The sequence below is a fragment of the Erithacus rubecula genome (assembly GCF_903797595.1).
Source record: "Erithacus rubecula genome assembly, chromosome: 10".
NCBI lineage: Eukaryota > Metazoa > Chordata > Aves > Passeriformes > Muscicapidae > Erithacus > Erithacus rubecula.
Genome location: NC_136662.1, coordinates 22936034 through 22959085, shown reverse-complemented (window position 1 = coordinate 22959085; position 23052 = coordinate 22936034). Strand labels below are relative to the sequence as shown.

At 47.8% G+C, this 23052-nt stretch overlaps 2 protein-coding genes across 3 annotated transcripts in view; one reads left to right on the top strand and one right to left on the bottom strand.

Moving 5' to 3' along the window:
* The window catches only part of COLGALT2 (collagen beta(1-O)galactosyltransferase 2), a 43136-nt gene extending 35128 nt beyond the window's left edge, over window positions 1-8008 (top strand). Inside the window, exons 6-12 of the mRNA XM_079314603.1 lie at window positions 67-186; window positions 625-701; window positions 2090-2196; window positions 3336-3468; window positions 4246-4373; window positions 5180-5386; window positions 6428-8008. Coding sequence (XP_079170729.1) covers window positions 67-186; window positions 625-701; window positions 2090-2196; window positions 3336-3468; window positions 4246-4373; window positions 5180-5386; window positions 6428-6698 — 1043 coding nt within the window. The 3' untranslated portion in view covers window positions 6699-8008. The remainder of the gene's footprint in view (window positions 1-66; window positions 187-624; window positions 702-2089; window positions 2197-3335; window positions 3469-4245; window positions 4374-5179; window positions 5387-6427) is intronic.
* A 2811-nt stretch (window positions 8009-10819) lies between these two features.
* RGL1 (ral guanine nucleotide dissociation stimulator like 1) overlaps window positions 10820-23052 on the bottom strand; it is a 49917-nt gene continuing 37684 nt past the window's right edge. For both annotated transcript variants that reach the window (XM_079314598.1, XM_079314599.1), the window contains 11 exons: window positions 21913-22016; window positions 20778-20862; window positions 18876-18965; window positions 17646-17732; window positions 17407-17439; window positions 16575-16696; window positions 16176-16265; window positions 14776-14959; window positions 13793-14158; window positions 12648-12762; window positions 10820-12155 (listed from right to left, as the gene is read on the bottom strand). In XM_079314598.1, coding sequence (XP_079170724.1) covers window positions 12058-12155; window positions 12648-12762; window positions 13793-14158; window positions 14776-14959; window positions 16176-16265; window positions 16575-16696; window positions 17407-17439; window positions 17646-17732; window positions 18876-18965; window positions 20778-20862; window positions 21913-22016 — 1374 coding nt within the window. In that variant the 3' untranslated portion in view covers window positions 10820-12057. The remainder of the gene's footprint in view (window positions 12156-12647; window positions 12763-13792; window positions 14159-14775; window positions 14960-16175; window positions 16266-16574; window positions 16697-17406; window positions 17440-17645; window positions 17733-18875; window positions 18966-20777; window positions 20863-21912; window positions 22017-23052) is intronic.

Below are 23052 nucleotides of genomic sequence, written 5' to 3'. Positions count from 1 at the left end.
GGCAGAGAGCAGTGCAATGCCCTGGCAGCAGCCTGATGATAGTTTCTGCTTTTCTGTGATCCCCAGGAGTACAGATGTTCATCTGCAACCGTGAGCACTACGGGTTCCTTCCCATGCCCCTGAAGCCGCAGCAGTCGCTGCAGGAGGAAGCTGAGAACTTTGTGCACACCCTGATTGAGGCCATGAGTGAGTAGCTGTGCCTTGCCATGATGGACCCCCCAAGTTAATGCCTACACAGCTCTCCTGCCAGCAGCCCAGCTCTCATTCTCTTGGGAGCCTGCATCCTGTCCTGCCTGCTCTAATCCTGTTTTGATATGCAGTTCTCTGTAATTTTCCACCACTTTCCTACTTAGGGATGGAATTGCTTCATGTTCAGGTCAACCCCATCCACAAAATCCCTCAACTTGCCCAGATCAAATGCATGTTCTGTGTGGAAAGAGTGCTGGTGTCCATGTTTTCTTGCTGCTGTCTGTCTGGCACATGGCTGCTGGCTCTGAGACGCTTTGCTGCCGTTCCCATCCTGCAGTGGCTCCTCATCCCAGCTCTGGGAGTCCCCTCCAGACTGGTGGTGTCCCTGCAGGCTGTCCCTGCACCAGGCTGACCCTGGGCTCTGCTCTCTTGCAGTCGATCGTCCTCCCGTGGAGCCCTCTCAGTACATCTCTGTCCCACCAAAGCACCCTGACAAGATGGGCTTTGATGAAGTAAGGAACCTGCTCTGCTCTTCACTGTCCTGTCTTCTCACTCATCACCAGATCCTTAACATCCTTTCCAACTTAAACCATGCCATGATTTTTGTGTTTTAATCTGGCCAGGAAGAGAAGGCAGAAGTGAGGCTGAAAAGCAGCTTAACTCCCCTGTTCCTGTGCTGTTTGCTCTACAGCTCTGACTCTGCAGAGCAGCTTGGCCTCCCTTCCATCTGTGACAGAAACTGGCCCTTTGGTAAAGCTCTCCAGCTTTCCAGTGGCAGGAGGGAAGGATTTCTCTCACCAGACACTGGAGAGCTGGGAGCAGGTGGGAGATCCAGGCTCACAGCTGTGTTCTGCCCACCTTGGGTACCCTAGGGATGCAAACCATGCCTGGGGAGAAGGCTGGAGGGAGATGTGCCAGGCTGTGACTGCCTGGTGTCTGTGTTATTCCCAGAGCCAGCAGCCCCTGTGTGCAGCTGCCAGGGTGGCTCTGGGACAGAGGGAGTTGTATGGATCAGGAGAGCCTTTGTCTCCTTGGTGTGCTCTGCTCTGTGTATTTGTGGGGCTCCTGAAGCTGAACCTGATCCAGCTGTGTGTCTCTGAGCATCTGTGTTTAAGGCACAGCTGGTCCAGGTTTTTTCCATGTTGTCTTTTGTGGCTGTGCTTTATTTATCCAGTTTGTTATTCTTTCATTTGTACTGAGCTGAAATTTGTTCTGCTTCTTACTGGGAAGACTCCACAGGCTACAAGGCTGTGCTTGTACCAGCCTGCCTAGGACTGAAAATTATCCCTGAAATCCTGAGGGTTACCTGCAATGAAGGCTTCAGACCTCAGCCCTCCACCAGTCTCTTGAGGGTTTGGATAGAGCCCTGCCCAGACATCTCTGTTCTCAGCCTTGGCTCTCTGCTCTGGCAGGGATCACAGTGGATTTTCAATGTCTGAAGTAATCACAAAAATCCTTTCTTTACCATGGCCTTGTACTTGGATGGTGGCCCTGCTGATAATCCTAAATCCAGGCAGTGCAGTGTTGTGGGTCAGTGTTCCTCTAGGATTGATGCTGCAGATGGTCATGTTACTCTATTTGATATAAACCTAAATATACTGTATCTTTGGAAACTATAGACTTGGCTCTAACTGGTGTTCCCTCACTTTCCTTCATTCTCAAAGAGAAAGTTTCCTCTGTGAACATCCATTAAAAACAGTTGTTAGAGAAAAAGCCTCTGCACTTTCAACTCAAAACCAACTTGAGCTTTTTGACAAATTCTAGACAACTTGGAGCAAACACGTGGTATTTTCACAAGACCTGCTTTTCCAGTGGGGCTGCTGGAGAGGGGTGGATCAGGATTTCCCTTCTCCCTCCCTCCCAGCTGGAGTCTGATGTCCTGATGTCTTTCTGTTCCCAGATTTTCATGATCAACCTGAAGCGTCGCAAGGACCGGCGGGATCGGATGCTGAGGACGCTCTACGAGCAGGAGATTGCAGTGAAGGTAGTGGAGGCTGTGGATGGAAAGTGAGTTTTGGTTGGGCTTGAAAATGTTTTCAGAGTGGGATGTGCTTCATAGCATCTCTTTGGATGCCCTGACCTGCTTCCAGCAGGGCAGGGTTGGCTGTGGGGGAGCTGAATACCACTTGGATGTTCCTGACCATCCATTTGGGGCAATCCTGCTCTGTTTCTTTCCTCTTTTGCAATTACTCAATCTCTGTGAGAGAACCAGGGCCTTGGGGTTCAGACTAGGGTTAAAATCACAGGTTTCTGTGAATGGAGGAGTTAACTCCTGGGGATACTGTCCATCCTACAGAGCTGTGGTGCTATAACATTAACCTGACACAACCCTTTCCAAGCTTACTCTAAGGTCTGGAGCATAAATCTGTTGAGAAGCAGCTGGAAGAGCTCAGCCTGGAGAAAAGGAGGCTCAGGGGGGAGGGACCTTCTGGCTCTGCACAGCTCCCTGACAGGAGGGGCAGCCAGGGGGAGTCAGGCTCTGCTCCCAGGGAACAGGGACAGGACGAGGAAAAAGCCTCAAGCTGTGCCAGGGAATGCTCAGGCTGGACAAGTAGGAAAAATTTCTTCACTCAGAGGGTGGTCAGGCACTGGCACAGAATGACCAGGGCAGTGGTGGAGGCCCCATCCCTGGGAGAACTGCTGGGTTAATGCTTGGATTTGAGGATATTCGAGAGTTTTTCCAATATTAATAGTTCTGTGACTCTAAGGTGTTGTTTGGACCTTTTTATAATGAGAAATCAAGGCAGAAATTTTGAGTCGGTGAGTTGCAAAAAGGCCTCAAGCAGACAGGAGCCCACGTACCATTTAGTGGTCTTGGAAACTTGGGAACCTGTCAAGGCCTCAGAAGATTAATCAAAGCCAAGCACCTGGCAAGTGGATGGTCCCACAGGAAGTTTTTGGCAGAGTTAAAGATAATTGATGGTCCCATGAGAAGTCTTTGGCAGAGTTAAGGATGCAATTTATCAGCTTGACTTAGAGATGTAAGCCAAGTTAGTTTTCCTCTGTGTTTTTGAGCAAAACAAGTGTAGGAATTTCTCAAGGTGTGGCTTTTCCCTGAACATCAGCAGCATTCCCTATTCTGTGCCTGTGTCTGGCTTGAACTGATTTATTTTTTTGCAAGGGTGATAAATACTCTCTGTTTGCAGAGCTCTGAACACGAGTCAGCTCAAAGCTCTCAGCATTGAAATGCTGCCAGGGTACCGGGACCCCTATTCCTCCAGGCCCCTCACCAGAGGAGAGATTGGCTGCTTCCTGAGCCATTACTACATCTGGAAGGAGGTGAGGATTTGGGGGTGCCTTGGGGTCCTGCAGAAAGGGGCTGTGTCCTGGTGCACAGCCAGTCCTGGTGCAGAGCATTGGATCCAACCCATGTTACTGGAGGTGTAGGATAGAACTGATTTCCTGGATTGCAGGGGTTTTTTTGAGTGAAGTGTTCACCTCTCACATCACCCTTTCCAGTACCTAAAGGGGCTCCAAGAGAGCTGGAGAGGTACTTGGGACAAGGGATGGAGGGACAGGACACAGGGAATGGCCAGAGGGCAGGGTTAGATGGGATATTGGGAAGGAATTCTTCCCTATGAGGGTGCTGAGACCCTGGCACAGGTTGCCCAGAGAAGCTGTGGCTGCCCCTGGATCCCTGGAGTTATCCAAGGCCAGGGGAATATGGATGGGCTTTAAATTCCCTTCCAGCCCAAACCATTCAGGGATTCTGTGGTTCATTTGCCCTCAACTCCAGGTGATTTTTATCAGAACGTTTTCATTGCTGTTTTTGCAGTCCATCCAATATCATGTTTGGGGCAAGCTTGCTTAGAAGAAAGGCAAGAAGGTTTTGAAAATCAAATGGGGTTAAAAAAAAACACTCCTGTTTTTTTTCCCTTTATTCTGCATCTGAGCAGGAGCACATTCCAGTGGCTTGGTGTATCGTGTATGTCACAGAGTGGTTCTGCATCCTCCCTGCCTGCATGGTCTGGGGGCAGTGCCAGGTCAGGGTGGCCCCAGTGACATCAGGGCACCCAGGGGGGACACTGTGCTGACATTGGAGCCCTGGTGTTTCAGGTGGTGAGCAGGGGCCTGGAGAAGACCCTGGTGATTGAGGACGACGTGCGCTTCGAGCACCAGTTCAAGAGGAAGCTGCTGAGGCTGATGGGCGACATCGAGCAAGCCCAGCTGGACTGGGAGCTGATGTAAGTTCCTGCTCCTCTGGCAGCTGCTGATGTGTGGGGAGCTTGGCAGAGGTGCAGGGTGGTGCTGCAGTGCAGGGGAGGGTGGCAGTGTCTTGGTGGTGGCCCTGCCCATGGTGGACAGTGTTGTTTGACTTCAGCTGTGCTGGAGATGCTGACAGAGTCCTGAGCCTCACACTGTGTCATCTTAGGCTCTGAAGCCTAGAGGAGCTGGAACAGAGAACACACAGAGTTAAGGGGAATAAAATGGGTATTTATTGAGAGGCCTTCAAAGGCCACACCCTGACAGTGCCAGTGCCACAGTGTGGCCCCTGCCTGGATGGCTCCAAGATGGAAGCAAAAGAGGCCTTGGTCACACGATCTCACATTTTTATAGACTTTAGTCTATTTGCATACAGGAATCAACCATCCAATTAATAGCCTCAAACTGTAAGGTTTCATCCTCCTTGCTTGCTTGCTGGCCTGCCCTCCTCTTTTCACGTTGTTTATGCTTTAGGGCCTGGAGTTTGAAGGAACTCTGAGTAGCTGGAATTAGACTGTTTTGTCTTCATCACCCTAAGCACAACGGAAAAACATATCCAAGCAGAACAGAAAACTCAGGACTTAAGGCATCACTCCCTTTCACAGCTGTTCCACCCACTGGGTTAAGACTTGGATGTGTGGTAGTGGTGCCAGAGAGAAATCTGTGAGCTGGGTCAGGGATTGCTCCTGGGATTGGCCTTTGCCCTGGCCTGGCTGCCAGGAACAGTCTTGTCCAGATTGCTGTGGATTCCCTGCAGTTCCTCTCTGCTTGATGCTTCCCCCTGCAGCTACATTGGCCGCAAGAGGATGCAGGTGCAGGAGCCCGAGCGCGCCGTGCCCAACGTGCGCAACCTGGTGGAAGCTGATTACTCCTACTGGACCCTGGGCTATGCCATCTCCCTCCACGGGGCCCAGAAGCTCATTGGGGCAGAGCCCTTCAGCAAGATGCTGCCTGTGGATGAGTTCCTGCCCATCATGTACAACAAGCACCCTGTGTAAGTCCCTCTGGGGCTCGGGGGGACACGGGCTGGGTGCTGCTGGCTGATCTTAAACAGATCTTGGTGAGGATCCTTGTGGTGCTCCTTGTGGTTTTGTCCTCCTGGCACAAGTCAAAGGAGGTGACAGAGGGGAATTGTGCATGTCTGAGGCAGGGCTTGTGGGCTGGTTGTCTGAGGGAACAGGCTGTGGCTGTACAGGTGTGTGTGGTTGTAAGGACATGGTTCTGTGGTTCTGGCTGTACCCCAGCACCTACCCCAACTCCCAGACCAGTTGTCCTGGTTTGAAGGACAGGTGTCTGCCAGTAAAGGCAGGAGCTTCTCTTTGAAATGGAGAATATAAACCTTAAGGGGCTCTCAGGCGAAGATATGGGAATTAAGAATAACAGTTCTTTACTGGGAAAATTAAAATAGAAATACAGTATAACAAAGAACAATCCCCAAAACACTGGCAGAGTCAGAATCCAAGCTGACACCTGTCAGTCAGTCAGGGTGGTGGCAGCAGTCCCATTCAATGGTGGCTGCATCCTCCTGCAGTGGCAGATGTGGTTCAGCTGGAGCAGTGCTCCTGGAGAAGGTGCAGTTTCCTCTGAAGGTGCAGGGATGATGTGGGAAGGTCTGGTTTTCCTCTGGAATCCAGTGGAAAGAAGGTGCCTTGGTGTCCAGAATCTCATTTTTTCTCTGGGTAGGAAAGGCTTGGCTGCTCCCCCTGGCTGGAGCATCTCCCATTGGGATGATGGAATTTTATCAGTCATGCAGTGGGACTGAATGGGCCAGCAGCAGATGATATCTCCTGGAGGGAGGATGGGTTGTGGAAAGATAAAGATGATTGCCCCAGCTGGTTTAAAGCTGGCCCATTAGCAGATAATATGTGCCAGGAGATCAGGGTCACTGCCCCACCTGACTTCAGCAAATGGTGATAGAATACACATTGCTGGCCACATCAACCCAGCACAGCAGTCTGCTCCCTGGACTGGCCACGTCTCCCAAGCTTGGCAGCAGTGAAGGTTCCTGTGCTGATGGTGTTTCTCTCCCCTGCAGCACCAAGTACATGGAGTACTACGAGTCCAGAGACTTGAAGGCCTTTTCAGCAGAGCCCCTGCTTGTTTACCCCACACACTACACGGGGCAGCCAGGCTACCTCAGTGACACAGAGACCTCCACCATCTGGGACAACGAGACCGTGTCCACGGACTGGGACAGAGCACACTCGTGGAAGTCCCGGCAGCAGGGCCAGATCCACAGCGACGCCCAGAACAAGGACGCGCTGCCCGCCTCCCTGGACACGCCCTCCGCCAGGGATGAGCTATGACTGCCACCTCCCGGGGCCCTGCACTGCTGAACCTGCCTCACTCCTTAGCTTCTCACCCCTGAAAGTCGTAGAGCAGCTCTTCCTGTGGTCTCCCTGCCACCTTTGCCGAGGGCCGTGCGGGTTGGGCCCGACGGCTGCCCGGGCTGCCGAGGACAGGGTGGGACAAGGAGGAGGAACGAGAGTTCTAGATCCAAGCAAAAGCCCTGGCAAGCTTTTGTTAGAAGAAACCAGCCTGGAATTACATCGTTCCACAGTTCCTTGTGTAGAACACTGTATTTATTAAGATTAATATATAGAGGTGTACAAATGTCAGTGCCTTTTGGGATGGCTGTACCTGGGCTGCTGCCTCACTGTTACTCCTTGTAGGTCTGTAGGCTTTTGCCACCCTGTTTGCTGAGCATCTGGGGGATTTGGGGCTGTTTTCCAAAGGGATCCCTAGCAGAATCAAGATGTTTGCCCAAAATGATCAATGCAGGAGAGCAGTGCTCCTCTGTCATGTCTTCTCCCTGTCACACTCCTGTACAAAACCAGTGCTGGCTTCCCATCAACTCCTTTTTAATCTTGCTGCATCCCATCTAAACAGGCCTCTGGATCCAGAACAGATGGCTTGGAATGTCTGAAGTCACGGAAGCCATGCAGGAGGAGGTGGCTGGATTGATTTGTCTCTGCACTGCCTGAAGGGAATGCAGGCAGAGTTGGTCCATGTCACATCCTGCTTCACCCCCACCTCAACTTGGTCCTTCAGGAAAACAAAACCTCACAACCTTTTGGCAGGCCTGTTCATTTAGGCCATAAAAGCAAGTGTAGGAGTTTTGGGAACTTGAAATACAAGAAGTTAGGTTAAAATCTCTCCTTATAAAACCAAAGGGCCTACAGCAATGTTACTCTCAACAGCCTGATAGAATTGTGTGTCACAGGACGGAAAGGCAACTTGCCTGGATATTTTTTCATGTGAGGAGCAAACTTTTCTGTGTTTTGGATGAGTTCTGATGTTTTTGCTGTTGGCCCACATGCCAGCAGGATATGGTGTTTATTTTTTTAAAAAAAAACTTTTCTCAGAGGCCAGGTGATCATGGACTATACTGGCACAGACCCTGAGCTTCTGGGCAGTGGGAGGATTCCCTCCTGGAATTGCCATCTGGGGACTCACCTGCTGGCAGATCTGTGCATTGAGTATGTGTGGCTGGGGTTTTGGTTTTAATTTTTGTTTGATTTGAATAATTGCTGATCAATGTTGTGCTTTCTGCTGCAGAAGACATGTTATTACCTGTCAGCCGGTCTGATAATACATAGAACCTGGTGCAAGATGAGCAGCTGTGTGTGTTCTTCATTGTGTGGGAAGGTCCTGGAATGGTTTGGGTTGTGGAAGGCACCTCTAAAGGTCCCCCCTTCTGTGGGCAGGGACATGTTTCACTAGACCAGGTTGCTCCAAGCCCCCTCCAGCCTGACCCTGAATGTTAACTGGAGGTCAATGGAAGTGCAGCTCAAGGGATCCTTGGCTGTGTCCCTCTCCCCTGGAGTCACTGGCTGTACTAAGGTGCCCATTCTGCAGTTCCCACCTGGAAGCCAGGTTCCTGCTGGTGTCCATGTGGGAGCAGGTGCCCGTGGTGAGTATGGAGGTTGCTCCATGGCCCCACACACAGCCTGGGTCATTCCTTCCTCACAATCCCTCTTGCTTCCTCCGCAGGTCTCTCTCTTCATGAGCCCACAGGGCCTGTGTGCACAACGTGGGAAGTCCCAGGGGTGTTGGTGAGAAGCTCCTACAGGAGCAGGATCTGTGACCAGGTGAGCATCCAGCACTGTCAGGTGTCACTGTGGACTGGAGAGCCACATCTCTTCCACCCTCATGTTTGTTTTGTGACACCTCAGTGCCTATGAGCAGCCTCTCCTTCCTCCCCCCTTGCTCTGGGATTTCCCTGCATCAGCACTGGGTGCTCCTCACCAGAAAACAGAGCAAGGATTTTAAAACCTACAGGGTATTTGAGTTGCTCCTGTTTTGGTTTTTTAACTTCATTCAAATAATGAAAGGTGGAAAAGGTCTCTGCATCACTTGCAGAGTCTTGAACTGGAGCTTCTGGGCTCCTTGGCCTCATTGCCAGCCCTGCAGCCAAGCCATGTGCATGTGGGGATGTGTCAGCCTGGGATAGAGATGCTGAAAGTGGAGCTGGTTAGGGTGCTCAGGGAACCTGAGTTTGCTTTAAATGGGATTTCCTTAAGCAGAGAGGTAGCAGCTTATGAAAAACTACCTTACAACAGGGCTGGGGTTTCTAGCTTGGGGGTTTTGTGAATGTTTTTCCTTTTAGCTGACTTGGGAAGTGAGTAACACTGGGGGCTCAGTGGTGGTTTCAGGGGAGGGGAAAAAATGAAGGATACAGGAATTAAATGCCTGTGTCCATTTCAGAGCAGGCAAGTCTTGCTGATTGGTCCTTTACCTTGTGTGTGTGTGTGTATATTTATCAATCCATAATTCTCCATTTATTGAGCTAGGCAAGACCTGGGTGATACCAGTGGTTCTACCCATGTGACAAGTTCTGTTCTCTGCCTTTATTTTTTCAGTTCCTTGGCTGATGCTGCTCAAGCTTTGCTCTCCCAGAATTAAATGTGTTTTGGAAAAGTAGGAGTCACTTAAAACACCTCTGTATTTTTCTGGTATTTTTCCACTTTCCATGTGGAAGTGGAAAGTACTTTCCATGTACTTGTTACGGGTTCAGGAGGATGCCTGTGCACAAAAATTTGAAACACAATTGTAGTTTCAAAGCAAATTTATTTGCTACCACAACTAATAAAATAACACATACTGACCCCTGAATTAGTGAAAAGCTGCAGAGCAGGAGATGGAGCACAGTGCTCAGGCAGGCTGTGCACCTTCAGGGAATCCCCTGGATCAAAGGGTGAGCATCTTGTCCTCCTCATCCCCTCCATCCCAGAACCTTGCAGCTCCTCCCCTGAGTGGAATTTTTCCAGTTGCAGCATCATCTCACATGGGGCCAGTGTGTGAGATAAGGCCACAGTCATTATGATACCCCCTCATGCTGACCACAGCTCCAGTGAGTATTGTTCCTCTTCCACAGGTTAACTTCCTATCAATTGATCAGTCCATTGTTTCTCTTCCAAGGGTCAGGTTCCCCCCATCAAATAATAAAGTGTTCTTCATTATCTTGTTATGTACAATCATGGGCCAAATCTGGCAGTGCCTTACACGTGACTTGTGTCCCTGACACAACTTTGTATTTTTTTTGACCCATCTGATGGGCTTCAAAACTGAGCAGGAGCACCAGCTGTGAACCAGCTTCTTCACAAGGCAGGCTAAAAATGATTAATTGCACCAAGACTGCTTGGAACCCCCAGTTCTGTCCTTGGTCTTTGCTTTGGGCTAAGGATGGGAAAGTGCTGTTGTGCTCTCACTATGGCATGTGAAATTCTAAGTTCACCAATGGGTTGTGTTGTTCCTGAAGGAAATGGAGTGACGTTCTGGTGTTGGCTTTTGTGGCCTGAGGTAGTTTAAACAGATTCAGGTACTATTTGTTATGTCTTCCTTTAGTGTAACATGAGAGGCCTTTAAGTGGCCAGGGCAGCTGTAGCTCAGGGACTGAGTGTGAGACTTTTGGGCAGCTTTAGGAGTCTCCCCTCATGCTGAAGTGATTTATGAAATGGTAGAAGGGGCTGTAGTGTGTAAACTGTTTATCTGAATGTTGGTATATTGTGTGCAGGCAGGGAAAAAATGTAACAAGGTAATGATTGGGAGAGCAGGAGGAAAAACACCATGACTGAGAAAACAGGGAGAAATGGATACACTCAAAAGCACTTTGTATCATCCAACTCGGAAATCATTCACTGACTTGAGAGAGAATGATTTCAGAAGACAGAAAACTGGTGTGCAATCTAAATTACCCAGTTACAGAAATCTTTAAGCTGAAACCTCAAGAAATAGCACAAAGTATCTTTCACAGGCTGTGTGCATGGCTGATGCACTGGGAGGGCTTTGGCTTTGCTGTTGAGAAGTAACAGTAAATGTAAAAGTGGAGAAGCTGAAGGAAGTGACAGCAAGGGAAGTGGTGTGAGGTGTTTTTACACATCTGACATGCACTAATAAAAGGAAATTAACTGAGTCCAGGCAAATATTAATGAAAAACAATTTTTATACTTATCATATAAAGATTACAGGTAAGCAGTTAAAAACATAACATATATAAACATTTGGAAAGTGTAATTTTAAAATCCAGAACATTCATGTTTCAGCTTAACACTGCCATCCACCCTCTGAGTGAGCAGTACTATATACATTGGGAGCTATGCTATGTACAAAGGAACTGCACTGTACAGACATCACAAGCAGAGAAAACTGAACTTGTAGTTTTGCCCTAACTCTGGGCAAAGGTTAAGGCTCAGTAACAAACCCCCGCCTCTGTCACCCTCTCAACAAACAAACAACTGGAATTCATAAATTCTTCAGACTATGACCTACACCAGGCTTGTGGGACCTGCCATAGAACTCTTGGATGTACAGCAGACCTACAGTCAGTCTGCTTTACCTACCTGTAAACACAAGTGACAAATCCAAATGTAGTGTAAAACTCACCTGAGCCCAGTTTTGCAAATTAGTGCCACAGAACTGGGGGAAAAGGCCCAGGCATGGATAAAGTTACTTTAACTAATGATCCTTAACAATTCTAAGCTATCTATTTGGATAATAACTCCTAGATCTGCACAGGGATGCACAGTGCTACCACCAGAACAAGAAATACTGTCTGTATTTCACGTGTCTCAAGTCAGGGCTGCTTACAATCCAACGTCTTATTTATGGCTTTTCAAGAGGTTCAAAGTTCAGTTCCAGCAGAGGAATTGCACATTGGGAGGATGTCCGTCCATCCATTCATCCATCACATGGGAGTACATACAAAAGGCATCCAGTTCTGGTCCATGGCATAACCAAGTCCAAGGGAAACCACCCTGTTGTGACATTAAGACCTCCATCCAACACAAAGCAATGTCTGTTTGTCCCATCCATGGTGTTCATACAAAGGCAAGTGCAGTTCATTCATTTTGAAGTTCTTTGGAAATAAGAGCCAAAATGGGTCCTTCTCTGGCGCAGAACAAGTGCAAAAAGTTTTCAGCTGGTTCAGGCAGACATACTCAAGACTTGCTTCAGTTCTATAAAAATAAGTTCAGACGATCTTCTGTATAATACTGGCACGAAGGAGACTCTTTTCTCACAGACTTGGCTCATGGGGTGTCCTGAAGGCAAACATAGCAGCCTGGAGCCCTTGCACCAGGGCTGCCCCTTGCTCCAATTGCACATTTTCAGCAGGGAATTCCATTCAGCTTCCCTGTAAGCCAGGAGGGCAGTGCAGGTGCAACCTCAGCCCACCAGCTCTGCCTTCTTCCTCAGGATGAAATCGAAGTTCACGTGGCTGTTCATGCCATAGAACACGTTGGCATCACGGGGGAACACCAGCTCTGCAGGACAGGACAGAGCAGCATTAGTGGGGAGGGCTGCACAGCAGCAGAAGCTGAGAGGGGACAAGGAGCAGGAGCAGGGTGGTGTGGGCAGGGCAGTCTCCCTGTTCTGCCAGAGCAGCACTGGGAGCAGCTTCCTGCAGGAAAGGGAGAGGGCAGGAGGGGAGGCCAGGCCCAGAGCATGCTCAGCCTCACAGAGGCCCTGGCAGCCTCTGGGAGAAGGCAGATGATGGGTGGGATCCAAGGGCCTGGTCCCAGGGAGGCAGAACATCACCCCCACCCAAGATCCTGTCACACAAAGTCAGCCTGGCAGCCAGGAGCTGGCTCTGCCTGTGGGAAGGGGGCTGTGCTGACAGAAACCACCCCTCAGCAGGCAGGGGGTTCTCAATGCCTGCTGTGACCTGTCAACAGCATTTCTAATGCTTCCTGTTTTACTCTTCCTTTGAAATCCAACAGAACTTGCCAGGCAGCAGCAGAGTTCTGCTTCCCTACCTTTGTCCTCAGAGATGACCTGCACCAGCTCATAATCTTCAACTGCATCAGGCTCGAGGTTGTGCTTCAGCAAGGCTCTCTGGGTGACATCAGGGATTCTGTCTTGGTTGGTTATCTGCAGAGATAAGGTGCAATGAGAGATTCTGCTCATTCACTCTCATGATGTAGCAGTTAGTGAAAACCTGACTCTGATTGTTCTTGGAAGAGATGTCAGAGAACTGAAAAAAACAGGTCGGTAACAAAGGGGCAGGTGCTGACAGACACTAAACTTAGTATTTATGAAATTTGGAGGTGGTGGCTTTTTAGTTAAAGCTGACAGCCACCACACTAGTACAGACAGCAGTAAATCCCAGTGTCTGCTCCCTTGGAGAGACCTCATTCCCACCAGCCACAGCTGCCCCAGCTGCTGTCTGCAGGCTCCTGTGCTGAGCACTTCTGGCCTTGAAGCTGGGTTTGCTGTGGGCTGTGGAAGTGCATCTGGAGCAGACACGGGGCTCCTCCAGAGCCCCCTGCAGTCTCACCAGGAGCCAAATCTATCAGGCCCTCAGGAAACAACTTGCTAGATTTGGGGAAGGGAGACCATTCAGCAAACTAAAAGTGCTAAGAACTACCCTGCATTTGTTTCCCCCCAGCAGGCCCTGAGGGTCCCCAGCTGAGCTAAGCCAGGTCACCCATGGTCCAGCACCAGTGGCACTGCTGAGATACGTCTGTGGAATAAGCAGAGAGGGAAATGCCTGAATTCTGGGACTGCTGGTCTGGGGAGAGGAGGGAGAGTCTCCCTTCTCACAGAGAGTAGCTGCAGAATTAAAGGGTGTGTCAGCTCCCTCACCTGCAGCTCCCTGCTTCCAGAAACCAGCTCCTGGGGAAAGCTGCTCCAGGGAAAACGTACCATCTTATGTCAAAACTTCAGTGTTTCAACTGGAGCTTTTTGATAAAACATAAACTTCAATTTCCAGACTAGAAACTCCCCTAAAGCTGCTCTCAAAGATCTCATTCCCACCAGGCTCCACATTCTGCGTGGCACCATGTTCCCTTTGCAGGCAGGTTTGCTGAGCCAGCAGGTGAAGGGGTGCTGTGAAAGCACAGTGTCAGGCTCAGTCACCCCGGGGATGAGCCCTGTGTGAGCCCAGGGCTGTGGCACTGACCAGGATGCTCTTGTAGACGCTGGCGTGGAGCCCGTCCATGCTGACGCGGATGATGCAGGAGCCCTCGCTCTGCCGGTTGTACACGGGCAGCGCCCTGGGGGCACTGCCTGCCAAAGAGCCCAGCTCCCTGGGGGACATGGAGCTGCTCTCTGAGCCCGAGCCAGCCTCAGGCACGGAGCCCTTGCTGCAGCTGGAGCCCTTGTCGGAGCTGACAGAGCCCTTGTCCGAGTCGTAGCCCTTGTCAGAGCCCACGGAGCTCTTGTCGTCGCTGGAGGCCAGCAGGAACGAGGGTGAAGATGACACCCCTGAGGAAGGTGTGCTCATGGAAGAGTCAGGAGAGCAGGAGGATAAGGGGTAGCCAGAGATCTGTACAACAGAAAGGAAAGTGCTGTCACAAAGGGGTCACTGTGCCAGAGGAATGGGAGAAGGCAGCAGGCACAGACAAAACCTCGGTCACCCACTCTGCCCAGGTTGCTGGCAGGGGGATTCCCTGCCTCCAGGAAAACTGAACTTCACTTGACTGATTACAGCAATGCAATGACAATTTCTGTCCTGCTGGCGTTGCTCTGGCCTCGCAGTGAGAGCAGCCCAGGAGGTGGCAGCAGATCCAAGGTACAGCACCAGGCTGCAGGCGGCCAGCCAGGAACTGGGACTGGCTGGGAAGGAGCAGAGGGCATCACAGGCTGCTGCCTTTACACAGCTGGAAATACACACACCCCTCCCTCTCTGCCATTCTCCTTGAAACTGCCCCCTTCCTTCCCCTGCTCAGCTTTCTCTCCCTCTACCTTGCTCAAAAGCTTCCTGACAGGAACAAACGCACTGTAAGGAACAACACAGAACATTGTGCAAGAGCTCTGACTGGATTACTTCCATTATTACACATTTCTCTCTCCACTTCACTAAAACCAATGCTCTAGTCAAGACCAAGAGCCTTGGGCAAGTGTCTTGAGCCTGCCTGCAGCATGCAGAAGCCTCAGCTGTACCTTTTTCAGAGGGTCCTCAGGACTAGAGACGGGAGTCACACACACATCCTCAGTTTCAGAGTGATTAAACTCACACGACGAAACACTGGCTGAATCCGTGCTTTCCCCTGAGCTCCCTCCTACAGGAGAGCTCTTCAGGGGCTGTTCTTTGGGTGGGGTGAACACATCAGTGCCCAGAAAAAGCCTAGCACAGAAAAAAAAGAAAGCATAAAAGCCAGTAAGTGAGAGCTGGGCTGAGCAAAGCTGTCCCTTGGTTCAGAACTCTTACATTCTGGAGTTTTTTTCCTCTCTGGAGTGGTCTGCTATTTTCATTTCCTCTGTGGTTTGTCCTGAGGCTTTGTTACAGACTAACACAACACCTTCCTGACCCAGAGTGCCCACAGCTGCAAGCTCAACCAGCTCGTGCTCCACTAGAACAACACTCCCCCCTTTGGTCTCTTCACATTTTCAGGGTTTCATTTTAACAGAAAAAAGGGCTTCAAAGGGCAAATTCACGCTGCTGCCAATTCCTGCCCTCTGCCACAGCGCCACAGACACTGAGTTCTCTCTAGAAGGCTGGAGGTGTACACAATAAGGAGATTATAAAGTGTAAATTAAAGGTGCTCCCTCTCCAAAACCCATTTCTAAATTCAGGTCAAGTGACTTGAAAGGAGTGTCAAAGGAAACAAGCTGGTCTGACCCACCAAGAGGAGGAGCAGGGAGCATCAGCATGCAGTTAATGATTTAATACAGCTTAGAGAGGTGTCACTCACTGCTGTTCTGCAGTATTCATTTGCACAACACATTCAGAGTGCAGATATTTTTACTTCAGTCTTTGAGCTCTGCTTTATGCTCATTTCCAATGTCCATTTGCATGGCCCTGTCCTCTACCCACCTCCTGTCTGAATCTTTGTGGTTTTACACCAAATTGGACCATGTCCCCAGGATTTTTTTTTTTTTTCCTTTCTCCAGCTGAAAGGCAGATTGTTTCCACTATCAAATGCCTTTTTGCTAACCTTAGTTTTCATATTAAAATCCTGGAAGGAACTTTCTGCATGTCTGTAGCAATTTAGACTAATAACATTCCAGACTTTATCCTCACTTACTCTCTTTTCCTGCTGCATTCAGCAAAGCTGTTACACAATAGGTACTGAATTAAAATCCAGCACCAAAATGGTTCCTTTTTTTGACACCCTAAGAAGGATTCTTTATTCTAGTCTCTTCTATCTTTAATAATCCTCATGACTGTTTCTAGCAACACAAAGAGACAGTTTCAGCCACAGGGCTGCATTTCCCCTTGAGAGCAATGCAGGGTTGTGGATCCCCAGCCAGGTTCTGCAGCTGATTAAATGAGAACTGCTTGTTTGACTTATCCAGGTCCATATTCCCACCCCAAAACCCCTCTGCCCCACCATACTCACGTGCTGATCCTCTTCACCATGCTTTTCTGGGATTTTGGAGACAGGATGTTGGTATCAGCAGCTGCCTCAGCCTCACGTGAAAGTTTGTAACTGCAGGGCAGAGGCCAGCAGGTGAACATTTGCAGAAAATGTTAATTACTTGTACAATGTTATTTAGTTGTGCATCTCACAGCAGCAACATTCAAGAAATCCAAGAACCCTGCAGTTATCCTCGCCTCACAGAAGGCTGCAGTGCCACAAAGAGGAACACTGCTCTGCCTGCATTTTACTGAGGCCAAGGGGATTTTTCACCTCCTTACAATAGTTGTAAAAGTGCTCTCCAGTATTGGTATGTCCCTGACCTGCCCAGGTGACTGTGGGGGTGAGAACAGAGCTTTGCCAGCTGCACTGAGGACCTACCTCTCCTCCTCTGTTAAGTGTCGCTGCCTCCTGAACCACTGGATGAATTTTTGGTCTGGTATCAGGCAATAGCTGTTGCATGAAGATTGCAGGAGCTTGATTTGGGCAATGACTTCAAATTCCTAAGAAAATAAATAATCAAATAGAGAGTCTAATTAGAAAACAAGATTATATTCATTCCTACTCTAAAAACACATGACAAGGGATTCAGGACAAACTTAGCTTGATGTGAAGTTCAGTTTCAATTGAGCAACTATTCAAGAATCAGTTTTCTAACAATAAAGGTGTTTTGTTTTTTTTCCCTGGCATCCATAATGTGCCCTTACACTTGCTCTAGAGGAATGCAAAGTGCTACTCTTAAGGCATGTGACCAGAGTGCTGCCCTTCTGTAACTGCACTTGTAGACAGACTTTGCCAGAATCACCCTGCATTGTTTAGGGCAGGTTATTGAGCAGTTAAGGGGAGGAAATGGCTCCATCTCAGCCAACTCCAGGTCTGCTTTCAAGCCCCAGGATGGAGATTTGGCCTGACTTCATTCAGCCCAAAGTAACCCCAGCACCTTTACTCCTACAGGACATGACTTATCTCTGACTAACAAGGATCAGGTGAAAGGAGAAACTGACAGCATTTATTTCTCAGTCCTCTGAACCTGGTTTGCTCTCTGCAGCCTTTTACCTAGAAAGAGTTTCCTGCAGGAGAAGGAAGATATTTACTAACTGTGTGCTCTGGAAAGCAAAGGTCTCTAGCCACCAGGACTGATTCAGCAGCTGGAGACAAATGCCCTTGCCCAGAGGGTATCAATAAACCAAAAATCACAGAACATTCAACCTACCCTTCGTCTCTTCTCAAAATTGATCAGGCCACCCTGTTGGAAGGAAACAGAAGGGATCAGAGAAGAGCCAGACTTGTACCTTGAGATAAGTGCACAAAAATTCACACAAGTTTAGTTAATAACACTGCAAATTGCTTCCCTTTTTTAAGAGCTGCAGAAGGAGAGGATACAGAAACAAGCAAACTCAGTTGGGCAGCCAGGGAGGGAATTTAGGGTTCCAAAAAATTGCCCCAAGTTACCTCAACATAGTCCTGAAGGGCCGTGTCCAGCATGATGAGGTCAGTCAGGAAGGTTCCAAGGTAAGGGACTGTGCCCTGCATCACCCCCTGCAAGTGAGCAGAGCAGTGCTCCATTAATTAACTGGAAAATGACAACAATCAGAATTCCAGAACACTCCTGGGTAAGAAAATGAAAGTAATCTGCTTAACTAAGCATCAGTCTTATAATTATGTTTTCTTTCATTAGATCGTTTTCATTAGATAATCTAGGATTTAAATCCAATTCCAATGAGAGCAGGATGCTCTCACAGGCATCACCCAGTGGTTTTGTATTATAGTATTGCCACCATTGATTCCCACCAGTGGTTTCTCCAGGAAAGCCTGCCTTTGGGAGAAGCACTGAGGCCCAGGTACAGGGTCCCTCTGTCACCTGCTGCAAGAGAAGGAGCTGGGGCTGGTCCTGGCCAGCCTGTGTGAGCAGATTCTGCTTCATCCCTGTGGATTTTTACTTAATGATGTGTGACTATACCTTGTGATAGTGAAGCCAAATCAAGTTACAATTTTTTTTCTCTCCAAGAAGTGACCATCTTTCCCAGCCATCCATTGCATTTTAATGCTAATTATTGACACTTTAAACTTCTAGTCTGCCAGCACTTGCAGATTCAGGCTGGCCCTACACTTAGGAAGGAAACACTTGTTTCTACCATCCAGAAGGATTCTCTATTTTTTTCCAGTCAAATAAATGCACAGACAGAAATCATATTCAGCACTTTTGTCTCCCTATCCCATGTTTCTCTCCTCCTGTCCTTTTAAATCTTTGCCATCTTTGAGACAAAAACCATTTTCACCAGCAGACTGGAACCCAGACACATTTTACAAAGCAATCTTCTGTAGAAGCCTGTGCAAATTTCAAGCTGGTATGCCAGTAGCTTCAACAGCATGTTTGAAAGTAAATGAGACTTCTGCTCTGCCAGAGCTGATTTTCTTTATCACAAGAACTCCAGCAGCACATATTTTACTACATGGAAATTGTGTTTCCCTCTGAAGTGTAACAAGAGTAGATAATGGAACTCTTCCTTGTAGGACTGAAAGAAGGGAGCTGGAAGTGATGACCACATGTTCATATCCATCAATCCCCTCTTGCCCTCTCACTCTGATGAACACCTTCTAGATTTTGATTCTTCTAGAATTGAGCAATTAGGATTAGTCATGTTACCAGTTCAAAAAGGGGAGGAAAACCCCCAAACACACCTTGTTTTTTTGAAGTTGCAGTCGCTTCTGTGACTTTTTCTGATTTTCTTTCTCACTGCTGTCCAGATTTGCAAATTTGGATGTAGCTTCCTGTGAGGTGAAAGAGAATTAAGGGCAATTAATGGAAGATCCAAGTGGTAAATGGCAACTACATGTATGCAAAATAGTAATTTAATCAGACAAGCCAGCAAAAAATACTTGCTGTGCAGACACATGTGTGTCTACATACATGTTGATTTCCTGAGACTCAGATGCTGACTGTGAATTTTGGACAAAAATCACACAAGATAACTGTGAGGGAATTTTTCTGCAGAATGGCTCTGGCCAAAGCTAAGTGCTGCCAAAAAACTCTTGGGAGTTTAAATCAGAAAAGCTCAGACATACTTCAGGTGTCCAGATGCTCTATCCCAACCCTGCTGACGTCAGGATTTCTGGTTAATTCCCTGATCAGGCCTGCAACAAGTAAACATCTCCATCTTATGTAATGCTTTGTTGTTTTTCTTATGCTGCAACACCAAGATCCAGCAACTGTGGCTTACTGACTAATCCAAAACCAGGAAATTAAAGGAATAGGTTTCCATCCCCACAACTCCAGCTTTCCTATGAATGGATGAGATATTTCACCATAGTTCTTCAAACCTTTATTTCCCTGGATGCACAGGGGATGTTGGAGTTGCATGTTTCCTCCAGTGGTGGCATAGATGTGTCACAAATCATTATCAATGTTCAGGAGGAGAGAATGCTGCTCCCTCTCTGTGCCACCCAATCTGTTTTCAGTGGCATTTTGTTTGCTCAACACCTGGATTTGCAGGATGGGCAGGCAAGGTCAAACATGGCTTCCCTTACAGGGGCTATTTATAGTGAAGGAAAACGAAATCTTTGAGGATTCAGTGGGTATTAATCCTCCAAATGGTCCAAGATGAAAAGTAAGGGAGAGGTTCTAGTTATTCTGTGAGATTTTTCTCCTCTCACTGCTTCCAAAAATGTTTTTCAGATCTCCTTAGGGCAGCTAGAGGGTGATTTACAGGGAGCCAAAGGTCTGGGTTCAGCCTGAGTTGTTTTGTCTTTCAATACTTAGTTAAACAGGCTGTTCTGAAAACACATTTTCTCTCTTACTATGGTCTCACCTGCTTTTAAATTTACCTACAGATGTTGATAAAAGGATGATAAACAAAACTGACTGACACATGTGAGTGTGTTCACCCACCATTCCTGAGCAAAACAGCATTTCAGGTCCTAAGGCAAAGGGCTGAGGGACAAATGCCAAACTGGCTGGACAGAACTGCCAAAGAATGAAATATTTAGGAAGCTTATAGGAACTTTTTTATGTAAATGGAAAAAACCTGCCACAAACATTCCTTAGTGTTTGAAGAACATAACCTTTCCCTGCCATTCTTCCTGACCTCCTTCAGGCTCCTGAGCTTACTTGGGTTCACCCAGGAGAGTGCACAAGTCAAATTGCTCCACACAGAGCCTGCTTTGTTGTCCATCTGGCCACACACAGAGTAGGAAGCCTGTTCCTTCAGAATTCCCAGCCCTGCTTCCTAGTTCTAAGAAAGGTACAGGACAAGTGGGATAAACATTTTGGATTGCTTCCTCAGCTGAAGCTGTGGCAGTGTTCCAGTGACTTCATGGGCTGAGGGGCTGCAAGAGCTGCTCTCCACCCAGATCATGCTGCCAAAGCCTGCTGGTTGTGGCTGTCCAGGCTAAAGCTACTGATTCTTCCAGGAACAAGGAAATCTACTCTCAGCCCAGCAAAATTTCAGGTTTTACAGCCTGGTCTTCCCTAAAGCACCACGTAAGGTCCTTGAGGAAGAGATGATCTTAGGCAGCTGGTTTCAAAAAGGGTTAAACCTCAGATTTCATTGAGATCACAAGTTTTGAACTCACACTGGTTCTCACCTTCATCAGCAGCTCCCTACTTGTCAGATAATTGTCATGGTCTGAGAAGATCTCAGACAGCTCTTCATACATCAGCAGGATGTCCCTGCAAGGAGAAGATTAAATCATTTACATCATTAGCAAGCACTCTAAAATCCAATCAAGTTTCTGTTTCTTTTTCATCAATCATTAACAGTTCAACTTATAAAAGATAACAGCCTCAAAATGCATCCAGTGAGATGCTGCACATCTCCTGGGAGCCTTGGTGGGATGTTCTGGGGCTCCCAGTAAAGTTGTGCCTTATCTGACAGCAAAGAAACACCATCAGCAGCCCCTGGGCAGGGCTTTGAATTGTCTGTGCAGCCTGAGAATGGGCAGGGGATTAAAAGGAACAGAAAAGCTGCTGAAAGGGAACCAAAGTTCTTGATTTTTGCCCTATTCCATGCATTCTGGAAAGCCAGAAGCTTTTAAGTGTAGGAGTGGTTTTTTGCCCAGCACTTTAAACACAAGATAGGCAGTATTTTGATCAGAAGCACGGGGCAGCAGAAGGAAAATTCCACCTTTATGGAGAGGAAATGCAGAAGGATATTGCCTAGCAGAGTGATATTTTAATTGATCAAAGGCAAAGAAATCTGGTTTCCCCAGACTGAATGAGCAGAACAACATCTTTTCTAGACAGCAACTTCTGGCATCTGTAGGGCAGGCAGTAAGTATATTAACTTGCTCCTCTGGAAGAAATACTAGGTTCAATACTGGATTTTGTAGTTTAGGAATATATTTTATGCAAATATCAGCACCAGGAGAAGAGTTGAGAGGATTTGTAGCAAGCTGGATCTCCTTAAACTTCATGGGAGAGAAGAAAACAAGCAAAGACCGTGGTGACCTGGGAGTGGTAAGCATGAGCTGGGAGAAAAGCCAGTGCCATAGTTTTTCTAGAGAGGTTGTGGAAGACTCAATATGCTCAAATGGACAGAATCCAGCATCCCCAAGGGCAGATTGTCTCCTCAACAGGAAGGAGGGGTCTGAGCCTCCCAGGAATGGGAGGTTCTTCTGGCAGGACCCATGTCAGTGAAGGAACAGAACAGAAGAGTGAGGAGAAGATGAAAAGAAGGAGCACTGAGCCCTGTGGCCCTTGGGAACTGAGGGCAAGGCTTACTTTGAAACACACATCCAGGTGGTCTTCAGCCGATAGATGGAGTTGGACTGCAGAGCTGAAATGATGGCCCTCAAGGAGGAAAAGTTCTTCAGGATCCTACATTCCTGTGAAAGGAGTGGTTGAAAACACAGGAGCATTAAATGTCAGCACTACACAGACCTTAGTGCTCCTCTCTCTGAGCCCTGTCATGCCTGCTACACATTCTCACTGCTGAGCAGCAGCTGTGCAAATACTGAGCATCAAAAATATCACTCCCCACTCCAGCCACCAAACACTTCACAGGCTTTGGCATTTAGATCTTGTTTTCCTCACTTTCATGTATTTGTGGTGTCACAGCTTCCAGTTCTCCAAGTAAAAATAAAAGTGAAACTGAGTCCAGGAAGCCATGGCAAAAGGCACAAAGGTTATACTTCTTAAAAAGCTCTTTATAGTTACCAATCCCTTTTACCCCTTAGGGAGAAAACCAGGCTTTGCCTCTTTATATGTGGTATTTAAAATGTAAACCCTCAATCATCTCAGTGTCAATTAAAAATAAAGACATGCAAAGGAATAACCTGTTATTCAAGTATGTGCACACTGTTAAAGAGAAAAACATTCCCTGCCTTTCCAGAGTTGGGCTCAAATCTGAACAGAGACTGGTTCATGGACATTTCTTATGCAGCTACTCTGTGACTTTGGTGGAAAAGGAAAAACTCAAAAAAGTAGCAATAATTCCACATAAAGCAGAGGGAAGCAAGAGGGAAAGTCTGGTCTGTGACTCCTAGAAGTCTTTTGATGGCTCAAGAACAAGAGCTTGGATAGCACAAACTTCAGCACAGGTGTCTGTACATGCAAATCCAGCAGACAAAACACCTGCTTATTATAAATCTGTTATTTCCTTTGTAGGACTGAGCAAATGTAAAGCAGCCTCAACATAAGCAAAAGTCAGACCTTAATGTATCAGCATGTTTATTTTAATGCATCTCTGTTCATGAGTTGCATTAAAAGTGACTGAACAGCTAAGGAGAGTACAAGCTCTCCCAGTTACTGACCTACAGAAAACTCTGCTAATGAGGAGACTGCATTTATCAGTGTGACTTAAGCAGAGAGCCTGGGCAACAGCACCTGAAGCAAGTGAACACTTGGGTCAGATAAAGACCA